Here is a 20,525-nt window from a genome sequence, read left to right as displayed (position 1 = left end):
GTGTGGAGAACTTCCTGAAACTACAGTGTTATTGATTTAGAAGGTGATTTGTGTATGAAACCAAACACCTGGTCTCAAAAGACGTCTTTCCAAAGAAACTACTCCCTCCAACTACGATTATGTAAAAATCACCAGCCACCACCCCGCCCCCCCCAAAAAAAAATCAAAATCACTGCATCAAACACTTTATTGTCCATGAAAAATACTTGAACATCATACTGGAATGTCAAACGCATAGAGTACTGAGCACCAATTACTACTCAGGAGGGCCTCATAGGTGCAAGGGCAACAAGGAACCCAGAAAAGCAGGTGACCACACAAGTAATAAGCTCTCCATGGGTTAAAAATTAAAAGAATTTCACATTCTCCCCAAGGTGTACTTGCCCAATATCTGGCACACAGATGCTTACAACGGTCTGCCCCTCTCTCTCGGAGCACCCAAGTTTATTACAGGGGATTACACATGCAAGTAACAGAACCTGGTCCCAGGCAGCAGGGAACAGTGTCCGCCACCAGACGTGCTGGTCTCACACTGGAGGAGGCCAGACACCACTGAGTGTGTTCTGAATGCACGGGTCGGCCCGGAGCTCCGTTACCGAGTGACGTGGATTTATGTGCTACTGACGCAGACGTCTCTTTTTAAACAAGGGCAAGTTCTGCAGTAAAAACTGGCAACTTAATGCCAAACAGCTATTTGCCTGAAGAAAATATGAAATCCTGGCATAATTTAGAAAATAAGGCAAACAATTTTACTTTAATCTAGATACAGGTACTTTATTTACAAATATTTAGATTAATAGCATTTTGTTACATCAAATGAAGAGCACAGCAGTCTGAGTAAATCCTGTCACAGAACAATTAAGACCCACTGTGACGAGCTCTGGGAACCAGGGTGTGCACCTAAACACGCCACAGGCTTCTGTCTGTGATGGCTGCCCTGCACCCCGGCGGGTGGGTGGGTGGTTTTGTTTTTGTGAATATATACACACATACCAGCAAGTCATGGTCCCTGGGTGAGCCCCTTGTGATCCAACAGTGTAAGCAAAACGGATCACTGTGCGTCCTTAACAGCACATTCCCGATACACTCCAGGTATCTTGTTTTTTAAAAAAGTTAAACAAAGACAAAAATAAGATGAGTCCACAAATTAACCAAATCCTATTTTCTGCACATTCCAGTTTTGGCTTTTATTTAACATTGACTATACAATACTCTGGTACTACCACGTGTTTACAACCCAGAAAGCAGTATTTTTTACTTTAGTGTCTGTAAATAGGGATTTTAAATGTGTATTTTAAACACAGCAGTTGAGCTGAGGGTGCATTTTATATAACATACTGAGGTTTTACCTATCCTACTTCAAATAACTTCTCAATTCCCAGCCTGAACCATAAACTCAATTAGGAATCAATCAACAGACGTAGAGAGCTTGGTAAAACGTAAGTTTGCTGTCTACAGACATGAGATCGTTTCCTTGCAATACAGTATTCAGTGGCCACACCGCCTAGTGCAAAGTAGTAACTTACTTTCTATCAGTACAAAGACTGCAACACCATGAGAAACACTTTCCCCTTCACAGACAATTTATGCCAACATGACATAAATACACTAAGAATACAAGGGGTATCTTAAATTATTTCACTGTAGTGTTAAAAATGCACTATTTAAAATCCCTTAACAGCAGACCTGCAGTTCTGGCTGTCTGGTTCAGAATCTCACCATTCCGAGATACAGGTATAAAAGCTTAAAATGTGCAATAAGAAACCCAGCCTTTTTTCTTCTTCTATACAGTAAGGCAAGAAATGCAGCCTGTGATGCAAAATGTTTACAGAAAGAGAAAAGCAGGTTAGCACATTGTTGACTGCACGAGAACAGTTAAGAAAACCAGCAGGGAAGCCGCAGTGCAAAGATGGAGCAGAATCTGCTAGTGTTAATCCTCTGACGCCAGGAGCTCTTTCCAGCATAACGTCCCCAAACACTGCCAGCACCAAAGGGTGGAGCCAGTATATCATGTGAACAGAAGTTGTGTCTATTTCCTCGTGTGAAATGGAAGGGAGTAACATAGGTCACATATAGGTCCTACTGTACAAACTGGTATTTTATACTGTTCCAAGGCCAGTAATCAATTTATTTTCTTCATTAAAATAATATACACAGAATGTATTGTTAGTTCGGTTCCTTCAAATTTTATACATATTTACTTTCTGCTAAAGAGAAAAAGATAAAATGGTGTAAAAAAAAAGGATAAAGCTATTAATTAAGCATAAGAAAAAAGATAAATGGATATTTCCCCTGTGCAAGGCTAAGACAGAAGCAAACCGCCTTAAGAAAAATGCCACCCACACAACAGGGAATTTATCCGACAAAAACAAAAGGCTTTGAAGAACGCTTTCTCTATCATCAGAAGTCATTTCACAGCAATAAATTTATGGGTTACAACAGACATACCTGAACAGTTAAAGATGGGAAGAAAGCTTAAGATATCATCAAATTAAACCGTACAATAGACAAAGCCTTGCCAAAAAGAGGGAGGGGTAAACAATCGAGTCCAGCATCAGTGCTCCGTCTAGTCATGGACTCTGGTGGCCACACACCTGTCAGGAGGACAGTCGGGGGGAAAGTCTCGATTTACCATGCAGGAGAGATTTATTACTCTACTTGCCTTTGATAACCTGATTACATCTAATTGTTTAGCAGTTTAGTATTGTGTTAAACTGTTTTTACAATAGAGTTGTTTTTTTCTTTTTAATTAAACCCAGTAAGATGTACAGAAGACAGTGAGGCAGTAAAAAGTACTGCTTCCAACAGACAAGAGGTGAAAGGTCGAGTGAGAGCCACGGCGAGGAGGTCACTAGCAGCCGCAGCCTTCCCTCTGGGGCTGGGGCTCGCTGGTTAGCCGGCCCCCCTGCGGGGCTGAAGGTTTGTGCTGTACACCAGACTCGGCGGCGTTCAGATCCAAGCTTCCATCCTGAATGTTCTGATAGATCTTCTTGGCAGCCTCAAGGAAAGCATCTTCTACGTTCTCTCCCCTAAGAGGCAATCGACAACTTTATTGGCAAACCATAGCTTTCTCCAAAATGTAAGACATTACACACTGACCTTTTGCTAACCTTTAGTCAACTGCCATGATGTCTTCAACTCAGCCACTGTCATCTAATAAGGGATTACCCGAAGACTGAGCTGAGAGTACAGCATGGGGAATACTTTCTGTGGAAAGCGTACAAACAATACCAAGAGCTCTTTGTGCAAACCTATCTGAAACTGTACAGTGCTCTAATCATTAAAATGTTATATAGTAATATATAACAATAATTAAGCAGGCCATAATGGGGGGTGTTCTACATAGAGATAGAATTGTCTCCAAACAGTATTCCAGGTCTTGAATGGCCTGATTAGCCAAGCATAAACTGTACTGTTCTTACCACGCTTAGCCATGTTCACGTTTGATATTGGCCCTTTTAGCACCAACAGCATAGATTGAGGCTAAACACCTTTTGTTTAGGAGTGGAAAATTTTATAGGAGTGCTGGGGTTCAATAATGAACGTGGAATAACAATTAGAAATGTTAATTATGCTTCTAATTCCTCTTAAGACATTGAATATTTCCTAAAGTCATGCTTTTACTAAAATGAGAAGTATTAAATCAACAGGTTGAACAACCTTGAGTCCAAGATGCCAAATTCAGCCTTGGTTGTAAAGGTCACTGTTAAGCCTTTACACAATTTGTGTTAACACAATTTCATTTATTAACCTGTATTACCAATGGGTATAATCAAGGTATAATATTTTAGGGAAAGTAACAAAAAACATTATTTTGAAAAGTGAAACAAAGGGATTTTTGCTGTTTTCCCTGTCATAAGCATTACACATTTACATATTATACACTATATGTATATATACATTATACATTTATATATATATGGTTCTACTTTCAGAAATTTGAATATAATTAAAAATGATCTACTAATTTTAGTCATACTTACGTTTTTGCACTTGCTTCAAGGAACAACAAACCTAAAAATAAAATTCAGACTATGAAGAACATTTCAAATTAACTCACAAGGACATTCTCTTCAGTGACTTCTGAGTAAAACTTTCCCATCAGCTTTCAGTACTACCACCACAGTATTTTATGAAAGACTATGAGTTTGAAATGGAGGGAATCTTTATGTCATTAAATAATTCTACTGCCCTCGAAATGAATCTCAAATACAAACGCATTTTGTTATTTCCTCATTCTTCGATTTGAGCAATTTGCACTTAAAAAAAGAAAAAACTGTCCAATCATCTGCACGGTCAAAACCCCATTTCTCCTTAGAAATTCTCCCAGTGTGACCCAAAAAGCCATGAAGTCTCAAAAGAAACCCACCATTTTCTTCAGCAAACTGTTTGGCTTCCTCATACGTCACATCCCTCTGAGCCTCCAGATCTGCTTTATTCCCTATGAGGATTATCACCTGGATTGTAACCGAAAGAGAGACGTCTTACACAAAAGCAACCTTTAAATCAGACATGAAAACTCTAAAATCCAAAAATCTGGAGGAAAAAACACGCAGGTCTAAAAAAGAAACTAAATACTAGCAATTACCCATCAGACAATGGCTACAGAATCATGAAGGTGTAACTATGAAGAGGGACAGAGGATGTCTCCCAGGGCACTGCCTGCAAGAGATGGTTTCTGCCTTTCATTAGATTTTCTAAAGTTCCTGGAATCCACAGAAAGCTTTAAAACTACTAGTTCAACTTCTGAGGCTATAAGTAAGGAAATTAATACTCAAATAAAGCAAACAAGGACTTGTTAAAAGATCACTCCAGAGTCTGTGGTAGGCAGACATTAGAATCAGGCAGAAAACCCAAACTGTGGCCTTCCAATCCTGCCCTCCCCTGCACCATCCGCAGGCTGGGCCAGGTCTGTAGCAACTGGTGACAATGATGCATCCACGATGGGGGACAGCGGGGGTGGGAGAGCGTATGTACAGTGAGTTCAAATTGAAGGCAAAATACGTTCCCCTTCAAAACTGATGTGGTAAATCGAGATACTTCAGAAACGGATGGTTTCAACTAAAAGGGCTGTCCATCACTGACTTCTTTTCATGTGAAATTTCAGCCCCTGGCCGTCCTTTCAAAACATGGTGTCCATGAACTGTAACTATTTTGACCCAAATGTCCACCTTTAGCATTCTTCAATCAGTGTGGACAAGTGCCCACTGAGGATGGGAAAACATTTTCACAGTCAGCCCACCAATCCAGTACAGAATAAGGCAAGAACACTTGAAAAATGAAACCAAGGTTTTAAAAAAATCAAAGTTGGTAAAGTCACGATGGCTAAGTAGTACAGGGCCATTATAACACAGGCACTCAGTACAAGAAATGTTTGCTTAACGGAGACAACACTGCCTGCTCTCCATTCCTTAAGCATTTCCAAACCACGCTTCCCATCTTCGGGAGATCGGAGGCATAACGTGGCGTGCTAACGAGACCGAGGTGCAGCATACACTATCAACAAATCAGAAAGCACGTGACTTCCACACAGAAACCAAAGGCAAAGTTACAGAAAACGCAACGTTTCCATTGGACCTTGAGAGTTTTTCTTTCTTCTATAATAAGATCTGGTAAGATTTTAAGAGGCATAAAGGAAACAAGAAGGACATGGCTAATTTTTTTTATTATGCTCCTCTAACGACTCTCTACAATAAATTGTTTTCTTGCTGTCTTTAATGTTTTACTTGAACATAACAAAAGAATCACAGAAGTTTACTGAAGAGAAGAGCTCTTATATATCCCTTTCACCAAGTGTCCCCGATACTAGGATCCTACACACTCACTGCGCACACTCAACACCAGGGAACTGACACCGGCAGAACCCGCCATCCTCGCTGAGCGCCCAGTTCTCCTGCGTGCAGTTCTGGGCAGTTTTACTGCAGGGACAGACCTGTGTCACCACGATCGGCTTCTTGACTAAAAACAGGCTACGCTGCGCTGCCCTCTCCACAGTCAGCTCACACCTTCACCCCGTCACTAACCCCTGGCAACCACAAACCTGCTCTCCAACTCAGTAACTTTTCTTTTTGAGAATGTTTTATATAAATGGAATCATACAGTATGTACTCTTTCGAGACTGGCTGTTTTCATTCAGCACAACACCCATGAGATCTATGTATCTACAGGTGACTCCCTTGTATGGCTGGAGAGCATGCCCCAGAGCAGATGCACCAGACTGTTTCACTGTTTACCTACTGACAGCCATCTAGGTCGCTTCCAGTTTTTGACTACTGCAAACAAGGCTGTATGAACATTCACCTATACATTGGCATGTATACCTACAGTGGGTTTACTGTGATAATGAATAGGAAAGTTCCAGACACAGTCCCTGGCATAAAAGGCAAACCATGTTAACTGACTCTTAAAATAATTAAGTCGCTGTTCCCTCATGAAAGCCAATCTCACCACTGATTACATATTTACTAAATCAGGCCACTGCCAGGCTCTGGGGTACAAAGCTAAGTCAGACACAGGCCTTACTCTCACAAAGCTCAGTCAGTCCCAGCTCAGGGCCTTTCCTCACTTGTCCTGGAATACGCTCCACAGAATCCACCAAAACCTTTTTACTCCTAAGTCCCAGCTCAAACACCACCTCCTCTGTCAACCTGGTTTCTCCAGACGGCACTGTTCATACTGGCTGCCCCTAAACACACCACCAGCAAGCGCTACCCCAGCCAGGCTGTGTCCAGCCTTCACTCTGCTTTCCAGTAGCCATCTCCCCACAGGTGATCTCCCTGCTGGACTACAACCTTTCACTGGCCAAAGACCCACATTCTGTTTTGTATACTGCAGAGCCTACCATAGTAGCTAGTCTTTAAAATCTCAGATAAATAACTATCTTTTCAGACTGGCTAATTTTTTATAATATGCAGAACTGTTTTTATTTTTAATTGAAATTTTATTGAGACTCATGTAGTAAGAAATTATAGAGATCCCTAGCACACTTTGCCCAGCTTCCTCTAATGGTACCATTTTACGAAATTAATGCAGACTGAAGTGCAAGTTTCAGATTTCACAGTCTCCACCTGACATGAGATCACCACCCCACTTGTCACTTTCATTTTTCTTAAACCACAAACATGAACAAAAACCAAGTGTAAGCGCAAAACCTGGCATAATCCATATTCGAAAAGAGGGTCTAAGTTTTCTTCAGTTTAAGAATAAAGATTCTCTCGTTCCTAGTACCCAAATACAAAAAGAGTCCACTTAGCAAATGGCTTTGCTTTCTGGGTCAACTTAGATCCTAAGCGTTTTGTACAGCAGACGTCGTCTAACTCACAGTGTTTGGGTTGGTGAGGTTCCTGGCGTCCGTCAGCCAGCTGCTCAGGTGATTATATGTGCTTCTCCTGCAAAAGTTAAGAGTTTCGTTTTGTGACTGCCACATACCGTTGCCATTTCAATAGGGAAGAAAAGAAACTTCATCAAATATATTTTAAACATATACTTAAAAAGTATTTTTGATTTGACTAGATTGCTGCCCTAGAGAATTGTGGGATGTAAACATACACTTTTCAAATATCCAGCCAAACCTTTTGTTTTAAATAAACAACTCAATAGTCAACAACTTTGCTAATCACTTACACGTTAGGAGTAAATTATTTACATTTAAAAACATAAACAGACCAATGAGCAAGCAAGAACAAGATAAAAAATTGATGGAAAATAATTCTGAACTCTGAATTTTAAAAATTGGCTTTAAGAAGATTAATACATTTGACTAGAAACTGAAGTCCCCGGGGATATCAGAGAGTGAGTTTATCCTAACTGTACACTCTCGTTTACCAGCAGCTAGATCATTTGGGGACTCAGAACGCCGTATTTCTCCATTTCCTCCAAATCTGAGAGTTTAAAATCTCCTGGCTCCTTTGCATTAGTCAAGTAGGACCTAAGACAGCAAACAAATCCAAATAATTTAAAATAATACATAATATACTATTAGTATCAGTTAGACTTTACCAAAAAGGTCAAAACATTTTTTAAATTTTGATGGTTAAAAATATTTCTAATTTATACAGACTCATAGGACATTAATCTATCAGGTGAGGCAACAGAGCCCCATCAAGAGGCAGGAATGATTTCGCAGCAGGTGCAGGGCCTTCCACAGACACTGTGTCCTGAAGTGTCTCGAGTTCAGTCTAGTGAATAATGTTCCATCATCTCCAGCTGCCAGTGTTCACACAGAATCTGATATACTCCTTTCCCAGAGAGAACGGAGAAGAATTCCTTACTCAGAATTTCTTTTTACTGTGCTATATCATATTATACACAAACCACCACCTACATGTCAAAAAAGTCACATAAAGTTTTTTCCCAGTGTTTTCAACTTGTCCAAGTAAACAATGATCAAATATAAATTTTAAAAAGCACAAGCCTTATCACTCATATCTCAATAGGCTGGAATTAAAAAAAGAACACACAAAGAAAAAGCAAAACAATCTACAATACTATAGATACACTTAAGAACACATCACTGTAGTTAAATTTTATTAATAATGAATGCAGTTTTCAACTATGCAGCGCCTTCAGGAATGCATCCCTCACAGAAGGATGTCTGTACAAATGGCCAGGTGCTTTACCTGTCTTCCCACAAAACCACTTACCAGTTGCCTGGCTCCAGTGAAGAGCCTTAAAGCTGTTCCCTCTGTTTTGCCCTGAGACCACCTAATTCGAAAATTTAGTAAAACTTCAAGCACTATAATCATAATGATCCACTATCTTTATTCTAAATAAATAAAATAACCTTGCTGCTACTGCTGCTGCTAAGTTGCTTCAGTCGTGTCCGACTCTGTGTGACCCCACAGACGGCAGCCCACCAGGCTCCCTGTCCCTGGGATTCTCCAGGCAAGATACTGGAGTGGGTTGCCATTTCCTTCTCCAATGCATGAAAGTGAAAAGTGTCGTGACCCCCATGGACTGCAGCCTACCAGACTCCTCCATCCATGGGATTTTCCAGGCAAGAGTACTGGAGTGGGGTGCCATTGCCTTCTCTGAAAATAACCTTAGGAAACCCCAAATTAAACAAACTTACGACTGAAGCGACTTAGCAGCAACAGCAGCAGCAGGAAAGAGTCCCTTTACTACAGAACTTCTCAGTGTGCCTCTTTGGGAGCAGTGTGAAGCACTTCCCAGAAGGACACACATGTGCCAAGTCTACCACTTGGCCCCCCTTACTGATTCCTACCCGCTCAAAGGTGAGGCGAGAGTCACTCTGCTTTAGACACTCTGCATTGATACGGAAGGTGGTCTAGTCCATTTCCTAGCTTACAGCAGACAAACAGCACAGCGTTTAATGAAGCGGCACAATTTTCCCAAATTAAACATTTAAGGTCCAGTTTTGTTATTCTCCATCAATTTCTTTTGAGTTTCCATAAATAGCAGAGCTGAAATAAATTTAATCTTGCAGCACGGAGTATCATGAGCTACTTCAATCCATTTTAGGACACAAAAAAATTTTAATAAATATTTCAGATTCAAGTATGAGAATTTTTTATAATCTACCACGTTGGATTAGCAAAACTACTTAATTCCTTTGCTTGGCCTTATTTTGAAGACGTGAACTTTTAACACTGCTGCTGCTAAGTCGCTTCAGTCATGTCCGACTCTGTGCGACCCTATGGACGGCAGCCCACCAGGCTCCTCCATCCACAGGATTCTCTAGGCAAGAAGCTGAACAGAGTAACTCTTAAAGATTTGCTTGCTTTCTACTGAAGTGAAAATATTTGGTGTGAAATATTTCACCTCAAGTAATTCAACTAATACTGCTTTTCAGAAGAGTATTCTTTCACTAGCTCCACCAGCATCTCCCAAAGTTTTCTTTAGTCTTACCCACTTTCAGATAAGGAAATCAACATGTTATCAATGTATCAAATCTCACACACAGCAATTTAGAGAGAAAAACCCTAAAACCCAAATAATAAGTCATTTAACAGATACACAATTACAAACTATAGAATGCCGAACAATTTTTAAAAAATCACACTGCCTAAAGTAGATGTCCTTTCTCAAGTACGAAGGTTGGAAATTATTGACCTCTCACCTAGTGATGTCATACACCATCAGCGCTCCCGCGGCTCCTCTGTAGTAGCTCCGTGTGACAGCTCTGAACCTCTCCTGTCCTGCTGTATCCCAGATCTGCAATTTGATTTTTTGGCCACTAACTTCAATTATTCTTGTACCAAATTCAACACCAATTGTGTGAGGACAGTCAGCCATAACTGTTAGGGAAGAAAGGAAATACAATATTCCAACTTGCAGAAAGCTTCAAGTTTAGATCAATGGGAAAATGATCCTACTAGACAGCCAAAGGACTCATTAATGCTTATAGGCTATAAACAGAGTGAAGCTTGCATGGAAAGAAAAACATCAGCAAAAACCCTTAAGGAAGGAGCCACAGGGATGTGACTGGAACAGGCTTAGAAATTTCTGCAAGGAACCAAATAATAAACAGTTCACATTCTGCCAAAAGACCTCTGTTACAGGACTCCACTCTGCTAAAGCACAAGAGCAGCCACAGACAACACATGGAATAGGCATGACAGCATTCCCGGAAAACTTCACTTCTAAAAACAAGCAGTGCCTGGATTTGGCCCACAGGTTACTATTTGCTCTGGGCTAAAAGGATCTGCTAATTAAAAATAAGGATTTTAATAAACTTCATAACAACATTATACTATTTAGCCTTCTGACACTTCTTACCTAATAACAAATTAATGGTTTTAAGACTCTAGGAGTTTTCAGTCAAACTAGTATTTATTCTAAAAAATGTTATCAATACTTCAAAGATGGTCATGAAATTTAGTATGTATTTATAATTATATATTTGTAAGTCTAATCCAATAGGACAAGTCTATCAATCCTTTCTTTATAATCAGGCCACTGAAAACCTATATTCACTGTTACTCCTCTACAGCACACAGACTACTAAACACTTCCTAAAATGCTACATTAAGCCAAAAAATGCCACAGAAATAATTTTAACTATTGGGAACAATTTCAACTATATTTAGCCTGTCAGTCACATGAAATAAAATGGCCCTTCTCCTACCACACAAGACAGAGTAACACTGACTCTAAAATGACCAGCCGTGGATGCAGAAAGAACTCCATTTTAAATGATTCCAATCTACTATTATTTAGCTATTAGCAAATGGTATCTGAGCACATTTCCCTTAATAAGATAATTTCTATAACGGAAAGTCAGAGAACAAGAAAAAGATTATTTAAATTTGAAATTGTATATTTTTATTTTTTAATAGTATATATTTTTAAAACCGAAGTTTATATCATCAAAAATCTAGTCAATCAAACTATATATGGCATAAAAAAACACCACCATATATACAAGTATGTTTCATCTGTACCTATTAAAAAAAAATCACTTCCTAAAGACAAAAGTACATATACATAGGGAAAAGTTGTATTCTATTGCATAGAGTATATACTGAAAATAACTTTGAAAGGCAAGAAAGTGGCAGCAGGAATCTGCCGACGCTCCGCCTTACACACTGAACTTACACTTCTTCTCTGTGAACTGGTGAAGCAGGCAGGACTTTCCCACTCCCATGTCCCCTGGTAAAAAAAAGTTTCAGCGTTATCCTCTTATAATTACATGCAACGATTGCTATACCTCTTTTACCATATTCCATCACAAACCTCTGGGCACTTAAAAGATTTACATTTTCATAATTTATAATGAGTTCAAAAGATCCAGAGGCAGGTTTTCACTGTGATATATAAACTGACTATTCCCAACCTTCACTGGTGGTAGAATCTGGTTATGAACTATGTCAATAGACAGACACCAGCTGGGAAAAGCTTTTTAACAGAGAAACTGCTGTAACGGTGTTTTCTACTTTAAACTATTGCAACTTTTTGTTTTTTCCCTTAACCCACGCATAAAAGCCAAAACCTCCTAGGAGCGACCAACAGGGCAGCATATAGCAAGCAGAAATCATCAGCTTTGGAATTTGACTCACTAGGTCCCATGATATCTCCTATTACTTATAGACTTTCACAAGAGAATGTGCATCACATGAAAATCCTAACAGAACAGATATCATCTCTGACTGTACTAACAGCAATTTAACCTTTGGTGAAGGAAGCATTACAATACAGTCACGTAAGCTCAATATTAAACCAAACTAATGGGAAGAATTAATAGAAAAATACGCATATTTCAACTTACTCTTACATATGGATAAACAGCATTGTCTTACTTTGAGCTAAATCTTCTTGGAAGTGGATTAAGAGAAAAACTACCATTATATTTCATGTATCTTACACAATTATTCTGAATTTTTATCAATTTTTGGAATCCAGGGGGCTCTGAGAAATTTCATGATATTTTTGGAATGTATCAATGCTCCTAGGAAATTAATCTCACTCCCAGTATTAACTTTCAGGTAGCCCTCAAGAAAAAACAACATCACTTCAAAGGTAGCCAGCTTTGTACCCAGGGTGACAAGGTAACAGGTACATCATTGATGAAAAATAAATCCTACCAAAGGAGTTTTAATTTTGCAGTGAAAAAGACAAGTATTCACTTCCCCTGGGGTACTATGTTAAGTATTGGCATGTAAACATTTTGTATTTTAACCTTTGGAGAACAAGAGTATAAGTTAAACAAGCTTACCGATAATAATATATTTAAAGATGTAGGAGTAGTTGTACGGGGCGGTTGCCATGGCGGCACTAGAAACAAAGAAAACCGAGTTACTTCAGGGAAAAGCGTGCACGAGTTATCCAGGCTGTGTGTCCTGTGAAGACATATACACGAGTTATCCAGGCTGTGTGTCCTGTGAAGGTATATATACGAGCTACCCAGGCTGTGTGTCCTGGGAAGGTCTATACACAAGTTATCCAGGCTGTGTGTCCTGTGAAGATTCGTAAAACAAACCACAGTGATTATCAGCAAAATGTAGGTCACAACAGCAGAAAAAAGTGCATTCCCCAAATTAATCAAATACACAAATTCTCTTGGATGAACACTGCTTCAACACTCTCATGTATTATCCACAGAAATAGAACATATATCAAAACAATTCCAATATTTCACTTTAGGAAATACCAGATAAGAAACGCTACTCTGGAAAATTTTGATCAAGGAAATCTTTATAAATTTAAGTTTAAACAGTATCATTATAAATAGTCCTCCTCCCCTGTTGAGGTCTGCGTCGCTGTAACTCATCAAGTCTAATCATCTATTTGTTTGGAACACTTTGATTTTACAATAGAATGTTATAAAAAGTAACCACCAACTTATAAACACAAAATAACCTTTTCACTCTACTTGAAATAATCATAGCATCCAAAGAAAAAGTAATCATATTATTTCTAAGCGAAACGTCAGAAACAACCACATGAAACTGTTTTTGTTGTAGATTTTTTTAAAAAGGCAATTATTGATCATTTCATACAGTTCCTAATATAGCACTTGAAGGTTACCAAATGTCTGCTATATATTTTTCCAGGAGTTAAAAGAAATAATGACATATTGTGGTTGTAAAATTTGAAAGTTTATGTATTACAAGATATGTTTGAAGATCACAGCTCATTTCTCACCCCCAGAGAAGACTTTAACCTAAAGAAATCTAATTTCTCTCCTACTTTTAATAACTTTAAAAAAAACCTCTCCAATTTACTCAAATGAATGCCTTGACTGTGTCTGACACTGGGCTAGGTCCTAGAGAAATAAGAGGTGAATTCTAAAACTGGTAATAACTTACAATAAACTTTATTCCCCAATAAAACTGAGAGGAAAAAAAATTTATTCTCAAAGCAGTTTTCAGCTGAAGATAAAAATTCTTTATAAATATTAAGGTTTAACCTCATTTTTACAAGAACTGATTTTCCAATATTTTTTTAATCTGGTTTTTACTGTTCTAGCCAACTGTCACATACTTAACAGGATTGGGGAAACCCATTTACTGAAATTAACAGCTTACTATATGTTACATTTCAGATAAAATTTCTCAGTAACTAATAAAATTTAACTTGCAGAAAAAGTACATATTTAAAATAAGTGAATTATTGTTATTAGGGAAGAGAAAGCTGTTAATTATAGTCAATTACCAGACAATCATTTCACACAATATAGTCTTCCTACTTAGCTGTATGAATTACATTTAACAGAACTGGGACATGCTGTAACACATTTATCATCAGTCACATCACAGAAAACTCCCTTGACCAGTTCCTTCAGAAAAGAAAGTGTTTCTAGTTGGAGTAACTGTGATTCTGAACATCATACATTAGTACGGTTGATTCCTTTTTTCCAGAAACAAGAATGACCTTGGTCCTGAGGTTCAAACTGGTCTGTATTATTCACCTAATTTTGAAGAGAAGGAACAGAATCATCTCTCACAATAAGTGACATTTAAAGGCTATTAATTTCTTCTTGGGCTGCATTCCCTTCAGGTTCCTCTCTTCTAACTCGTCTTTAACTTCTCTTTTAAACTTCTCTTTCCCCATTCAAACCTGGGGGAAAGTAATCAGTCATCTTTAAACGACTGCTGCTGTCCTGGCTCTCCTCTGATGTTGCTGTATCTTTTCTTTCTTCTAACTTAGTTACAGCTGTACATACTATGCTTCCTTTCATTTTATAATATTAAAACTGTGGACTCTTAACAATCCCAGTTTCTACTTGAAATGCTCTAAAGGCTAATCATGAAATTATAAACCAGTTCTAGTTGTACTAATTTGTGTACTTGCTAATTAATCATACAAGCATTTGTTAATATCTGAGATGACTGATTTTGAAATTTTATTTCCAACCATTAATTAGTAAGCTATTTATAAATAAAAGAGAATCATCACTATTTCAGACTGAAAGCCAGCACCCTGTTCTCCACCTCACCACCCAATTTTCTGGTTAAGTTTCTTAAAAATTACAATAAAAATCCTAAAAAGCACAGGTAAAGGAGAACTACTCTGACTGACTAATTCCAGTAGACAGGCAGCGAAAACTGTCAAGCTCTGTAGCCACTAACACAAGATTCAAAAAGATTCCCATAGTTAACTGACACAGTTCACTCAAAATTATGTATTTGCAATAGAACCACGTTCACGTGGCCCCTTTTAACTCTGCTTGGGGCTTCCCTGGGGGCTAAGGTGGCAAACAATCGGCCTGCAATGCAGGACCCCTGGGTTCCATCCCTGGGTTGGGAAGATCCCCTGGAGAATGGCATGGCTACCCACTCTAGTATTCTTGCCTGGAGAATTCCATGGACAGAGGAGCCTGGTAAGCTACAGTCCATGGGGTCGCAAAGAGCTGGACAGGACTGAACACTTTCCCTTATTAATACTGTTTTAGCAAAGGATTTCTCAACCTCATCTTGTGAACATGAAACATACACCACTATTAAGGTAAGAAATATATTTAAATGGAGTATGCTACTGAATGAAACTCTACAACAGGTGCTTTTTTTTTTTTTTTCACTTCATAGCAGCATGGATCTATTTCCAGGCCAATACATATAGGCCTAATGGTTACTAAATGCATGTTAAACACTAATCACTGTTGTGCCAAAATAGAATCACACTGTCTCCATCTACTGAATCAGACAGTGTTCCAAACAGAACTAAACATATAAACGGCAAGTTTTGAAATGTACAAATACAGAGGAAGGTAGGTACTTTCAAATACTGCACTTGTGGGAATCTGAAGTGCCAAAATATTTTGACTAAATAAAGTACATCGGTACTATGAAATGATACACATCTAACTGAAAAACCATTTAGATATACGCATTAACCTGGAAGCATAGTCACGATTTTAAGTGGAAAAAAAAAAAAAACCATGCTGCAGAGTTCCATGAGATAACATATACCCATTTTTAAAGACACACACACACAATCCTATATGTATACAACATAGAAGGATACACACCAAACTGTAAAAATCAACACATGGAATGAAAGAGAAAAAAGGAAGGGGAGAACTATTAACTTTTTTTACATATCACTAAGAAAGAGAAAGTGAAGTCGCTCAGTTGTGTCCAACTCTTTGCAACCCTATGGACTGTAGCCTTCCAGGTTCCTCTGTGCATGGGACTCTCCGGGCAAGAATCCTAGAGTGGGTTGCCATTTCCTTCTCCAAGGGATCTTCCCAACCCAGGGATCGAACCCAGGTCTCCTGCATTGTAGGCAGACCCTCTGAGCCACCAGGGAGCCCTGATAAGTCACTGGGAGGACACTGTAAGTGTCCACTACATTCATCAGTAAAACCCTAAAATGTTAAAAGTAAAAAAAAAGGACTGTTAAAATATTCTAAGCATTTTTACATATAATTCTAATGTGAAACAAGAACAAACAAAAAAACCCCAGCCATGATATTTCCAACATTACTTCCACATTTACCAATAAAATGGGGAACATCATATGAAGTGACTCGTGATCAGATTCAAAACACAAACAAAAGGGGGATTCCCTGGCCATCCAGTGGCTATGACTCTGCTTTCACTGCTGAGGGCCCAGGTTCAATCCCTGGTCGGGGGAACTAAGATCCTAGAAGGCCCCTGGCGCTGCCAAAAATAAAAACAAAACAAAAAACATAAAAACTAGAAACAGCTCTAATCCCCAATAATGGAGTATATTTTTTCATTTTCTTATTGTTAGAGTCCTTGCTGTATTAACTTACATGTCTATTCCTTTCACAGCTGTTACGTGGCATTTTATTCCACTCTTAGGACATAAGGTGTTGCTGTGTAATTTCTATGTAACCGATTCAAGACAACAAAGGAAAAAAGCAACCCCTAAATAAACATATTCTGGGTGACTTAAATTCTGACCCTTATAGTCTAAACTAAGCAAGGCTTTTTTATACATGAAAAATGCTGTTAAAAACACCTGAACCAAGATAAACTGCTTTTGTGATTCCAATATAAAAATTTTCAAATTATGTTAGGTTTTGACAATACAGTAATGATCAAAAAATACATATACATATATATATATATTTATATTTATATATGGGCCCTCACTTCATGGAGCTCAAGAAGAGAAGCCCTTTGGTGCACTTACAAGACTGCACCTGATCTGTCAGTGAAGTGGACACAAAACTTTGGGAGTTAATCTATTAAACTAATCAAAATATGTGGTCAATTTCCTGTCCTCAACCTTGAAGCAACCTCTGAAAATAACCCACTCATCTCAGAGAGCCACCTAAAAATCACCTCAGTTTTGACAAGATTTTTGATATCACACTTTTTTATAAATTAATGTGGTAAGAAAAAAGTTGATTTCTCCATGTGTCAAGAGAAAGACAAAATTTTTTAGCTAATTATGATGGCACGCTGTGAACAGGAAATAAAGTAACACTGTACCTCTGTCCACAGAAGGAAAGTATTCACGAGAAAACACAAAACTAACACCCTGCACTTAGAATTAGAAGGATCAGAAATAGTGAAAAATTTACTGAGGAAAGGACGTCTGAGATTTGCTTCAAAATAACCTGGTAGGTGGAAAAGAATCTAAAGTAGAGTGGAAGGACTTTCCCGGTGGCGCAATGGATAGGAATCCACCCGCCAATGCAGGGGACACTGGTCCGACGATCCCTGTTCCGGGATGATCCCACATACTCGAGAGCAACTAGGCCCACACACCACAACTACTGAGCCCGACTGCCCGAGAGCCTGTGCTTCCCAACAAGAGGAGCCGCTGCAATGAGAAGTCTGTGCACGCCAATGAACACCCAGCTCAGTCAAAAACAAAAACAGAATTCTAAAAAGTAAACAAAAAAGTAAGAGAGTGGATATATGTGTATGTATAACAGACTCACTTTTCTGCACAGCAGAAACTAACACAGCACTGTAAGCCAGCTATACTCCAATAAAAAGTTTTTTAAAAATAATGATTTGGTGGAGAGGGTACAAGTACATATGGATGAAGTAAGACTGAGCGCTGTTGACACTGGATAATGGGTATATGAAAGCTCAGTACACTACTCTATTCTGCACATGTTTAAAACTGTCCAGAAGAAAGTTTCTCAAAAGCATAGGATCTTCGATACCTCTACCTGTACACTGCTGTCTCCAGTAATGCACAGCACTCTTAGTCACAAAAAAAGTCTCAAGTTTTAAAAAATGAAACATATCTCAGTAGCCCTAGTTTTAAAGTAACTTATTTGCCTTATACAAAGTTTCCTCTAATTGTATAATATTTTACTAAAATTATGCAAAGATACTTAATACTGATAAAAATCAGTTGTAAAAACACTCCATATTCTGAGTGTTGCAGTATGCACAACAATGAAGTTTAACATGAAATGTAAAAAAAAAAAAAAAGGTTTTAAGTGCAGCTTTAATTCCAAGGGAATTTTTTAAGTTATTAAAATTCTAAAAGTTTTACATCTTTACAGTAACTGATTTACTGAGTGCCTAATATATGTCAGCTACTTTATAAGCAATCTCGAATTCTAAAAACTCACTTTACAAATAAGGAAGCCAGCTCAAAGAGGAGATACGTCCATGGTCATATACTACTAAAGGGAAAGCTAAGATTAAGGCTCGGATCTAACTCTACAGCTCTCCAAAGCCATGTTCCTCTCACTCACTCAACAAATCTTAGACACTCACTACTAGCCTGGCACTGTCAGAGACAATGGGGGCTGACCAAACTTCAAGCAATGTGCTAAGGGTTTTAAACCCCACTTAAATCTTCACAACAACTCTAAAATGTAGGTAGTTATCCCTTGAATGGACAAGGACCCTTAGTCTGAAGATGTGAAGAACTTGCTTGAAGTCACCAGGAAGTGGCAGTACTGGAGCCGGAACCCTCCAAAACTCCTAGCCACTACAAGTCTCAAAGGCATGACCAAGTAAATGGGTGTAAGCAAAAAACTGAAAAAAATTCTGCAACGTCTTGAGGAATGGGGGAGTGGGAGCTAGGTTACTGCAAGGTCAAATCTGTCCTCGACAACCACACGGAAATACTAGGCAGTTCTGACAGCGACGAAGCGAGCAGTCAACTTTGCAGGGCTTCAAATCTGGACTCTCGACATTTGCTGTGGGACCACCAGGAAAGCATCTGCTCTCTGGGAACTCGCTTCTTCTTCAAACATAAAACGGAAATCTTGTCATCTATCCTCTGGGGTTGCAAGAATGTGAACTAGCAGTGTAGTGGCAGACAGACTTTGGGTTATAAAGGAGAAGTCAGCTGTTATCCAAACGCAAACATAAGGAAAAAGGAATCAGACTGTAGCTACACGTTCAGTGCTCATGTCTGTGCCCCTGGCCTCACCTGAGTTTGCATGTACCATCGTTAATCAGCCACATCGCACCTCCACACCTGTTTCCTCACCTGGCCGATGAAGATCCTCTCTTCACCACCCAGAGCAACGTGAAGGAAGCTAAACCTGCGGGTCTAGATACCTAAAATCCGCGTCCAGCACACAGTAAAGAGCAAACCACCGAAACACACTTGGCTCCGCCTTCTTTGCTTAAATTCTAGAAAGGCCAAAAACTTTCTGTCCTCGTTATTTCCACCGGCTACCGACGATCGAGACCGTACAGGATGCCACAGACATCACAGAGCTTCCCCCAAATCAGAACCTCGCCGCACGGACCCCCAGACCCGCGCCCAGCCCGAGGCCACGCCGGTCTACCCCCACCGGCAAGGACGCCGGAGTCGGTCCAAGCCGCCGGCGCGGCTCCGGGCGCCCGGCTTTTGTGCTCGGGGCCAGACGTGGCCTACGGGCCAGGGGTCGCCACGTCCGGGGCTCGCGGGCTGCGCGGCGGCGCGGCTCGAGCGGACAGACCCGGCGGGGGCAGGTCTGCGGCGGCGGCAAGGAGACGGGGGCCCGCGGGCGGCGCGAGTCGGCCCAGGCCGGCCGGAGAGGCGGGGAAGGCGACGCCGCACCCACCCTTCCCCACGCCGCGCCCGGAGCCCGCCGCCGGGCGGGGACGAGCGGGGCTCCGGCGGGCGCCGCGCGGGGACAGCCTCGCCCCCGCGCGGGCTCCTGTCAGGCCCTGCGCCGCGGAGCCCCCAGCCGCCCGCGGGCCCGCTGCGGCCTGACGCCGCCCGCCCCGCGCCCGCGCCCCCGGCCCGCCGTTGCCCGCAGCGCTGGCCCGGGGGAGCCCGGCGAGGGGAGCCCGGCCGGCCGGCCCCTGCGGGAGGCCTGGTTACCTGGGGGGTTGCTGGTGGCTGGGCAGCTTTCCGGGCGGGAGGGGGGCGTCAGGACGAGGAAGAGGAGGGCGGGCGCAGCGGGAGAGGGGCGGGCGCGGCCGGCCGAGGCCCGGGCAGGCAGCGGGCAGGCCGAGCAGCTGCAGACGCGCCGGCGGCAGTGGCGGTGGCAGCGGCGACTGCTCCCGCGGCTCCCTCAGGATCTTCCTCGGGCTGGTCCAAGATGGCGGCGCTCCCTGCACAGGGTTTCCTGTCACCCTCGCGATGGGTCGGACCACAAAAGAAGGGGGGAGGCGGATGCGCGCGCAGCTGGCGGAGCCCGGAAGAGGGTGGCGGGGCCCGGCCGGTGGCCACGCCCCTTCCTC

At 40.8% G+C, this 20,525-nt stretch overlaps 1 protein-coding gene across 1 annotated transcript; it reads right to left on the bottom strand.

Moving 5' to 3' along the window:
• Nucleotides 1-747: 747 nt before the first annotated feature.
• Nucleotides 748-20,520, bottom strand: RAB14 (RAB14, member RAS oncogene family). The gene is made up of 8 exons (XM_069575235.1): nt 20,164-20,520; nt 12,674-12,732; nt 11,557-11,610; nt 10,079-10,256; nt 7,322-7,388; nt 4,370-4,457; nt 3,984-4,014; nt 748-3,029 (listed from the first exon to the last, which is right to left on the bottom strand). The coding sequence occupies exons 2-8, from the start codon at nt 12,723-12,725 to the stop codon at nt 2,852-2,854; spliced, it is 648 nt and encodes a 215-aa protein (XP_069431336.1). The 5' UTR covers nt 12,726-12,732; nt 20,164-20,520; the 3' UTR covers nt 748-2,851.
• Between the last annotated feature and the right edge of the window lie 5 nt (nt 20,521-20,525).

This window comes from Ovis canadensis, chromosome 2, assembly GCF_042477335.2.
Source record: "Ovis canadensis isolate MfBH-ARS-UI-01 breed Bighorn chromosome 2, ARS-UI_OviCan_v2, whole genome shotgun sequence".
Lineage (NCBI taxonomy): Eukaryota > Metazoa > Chordata > Mammalia > Artiodactyla > Bovidae > Ovis > Ovis canadensis.
The sequence above is the reverse complement of the archived record's forward strand: the minus strand, read 5'-3'. Positions and strand labels throughout refer to the sequence as shown.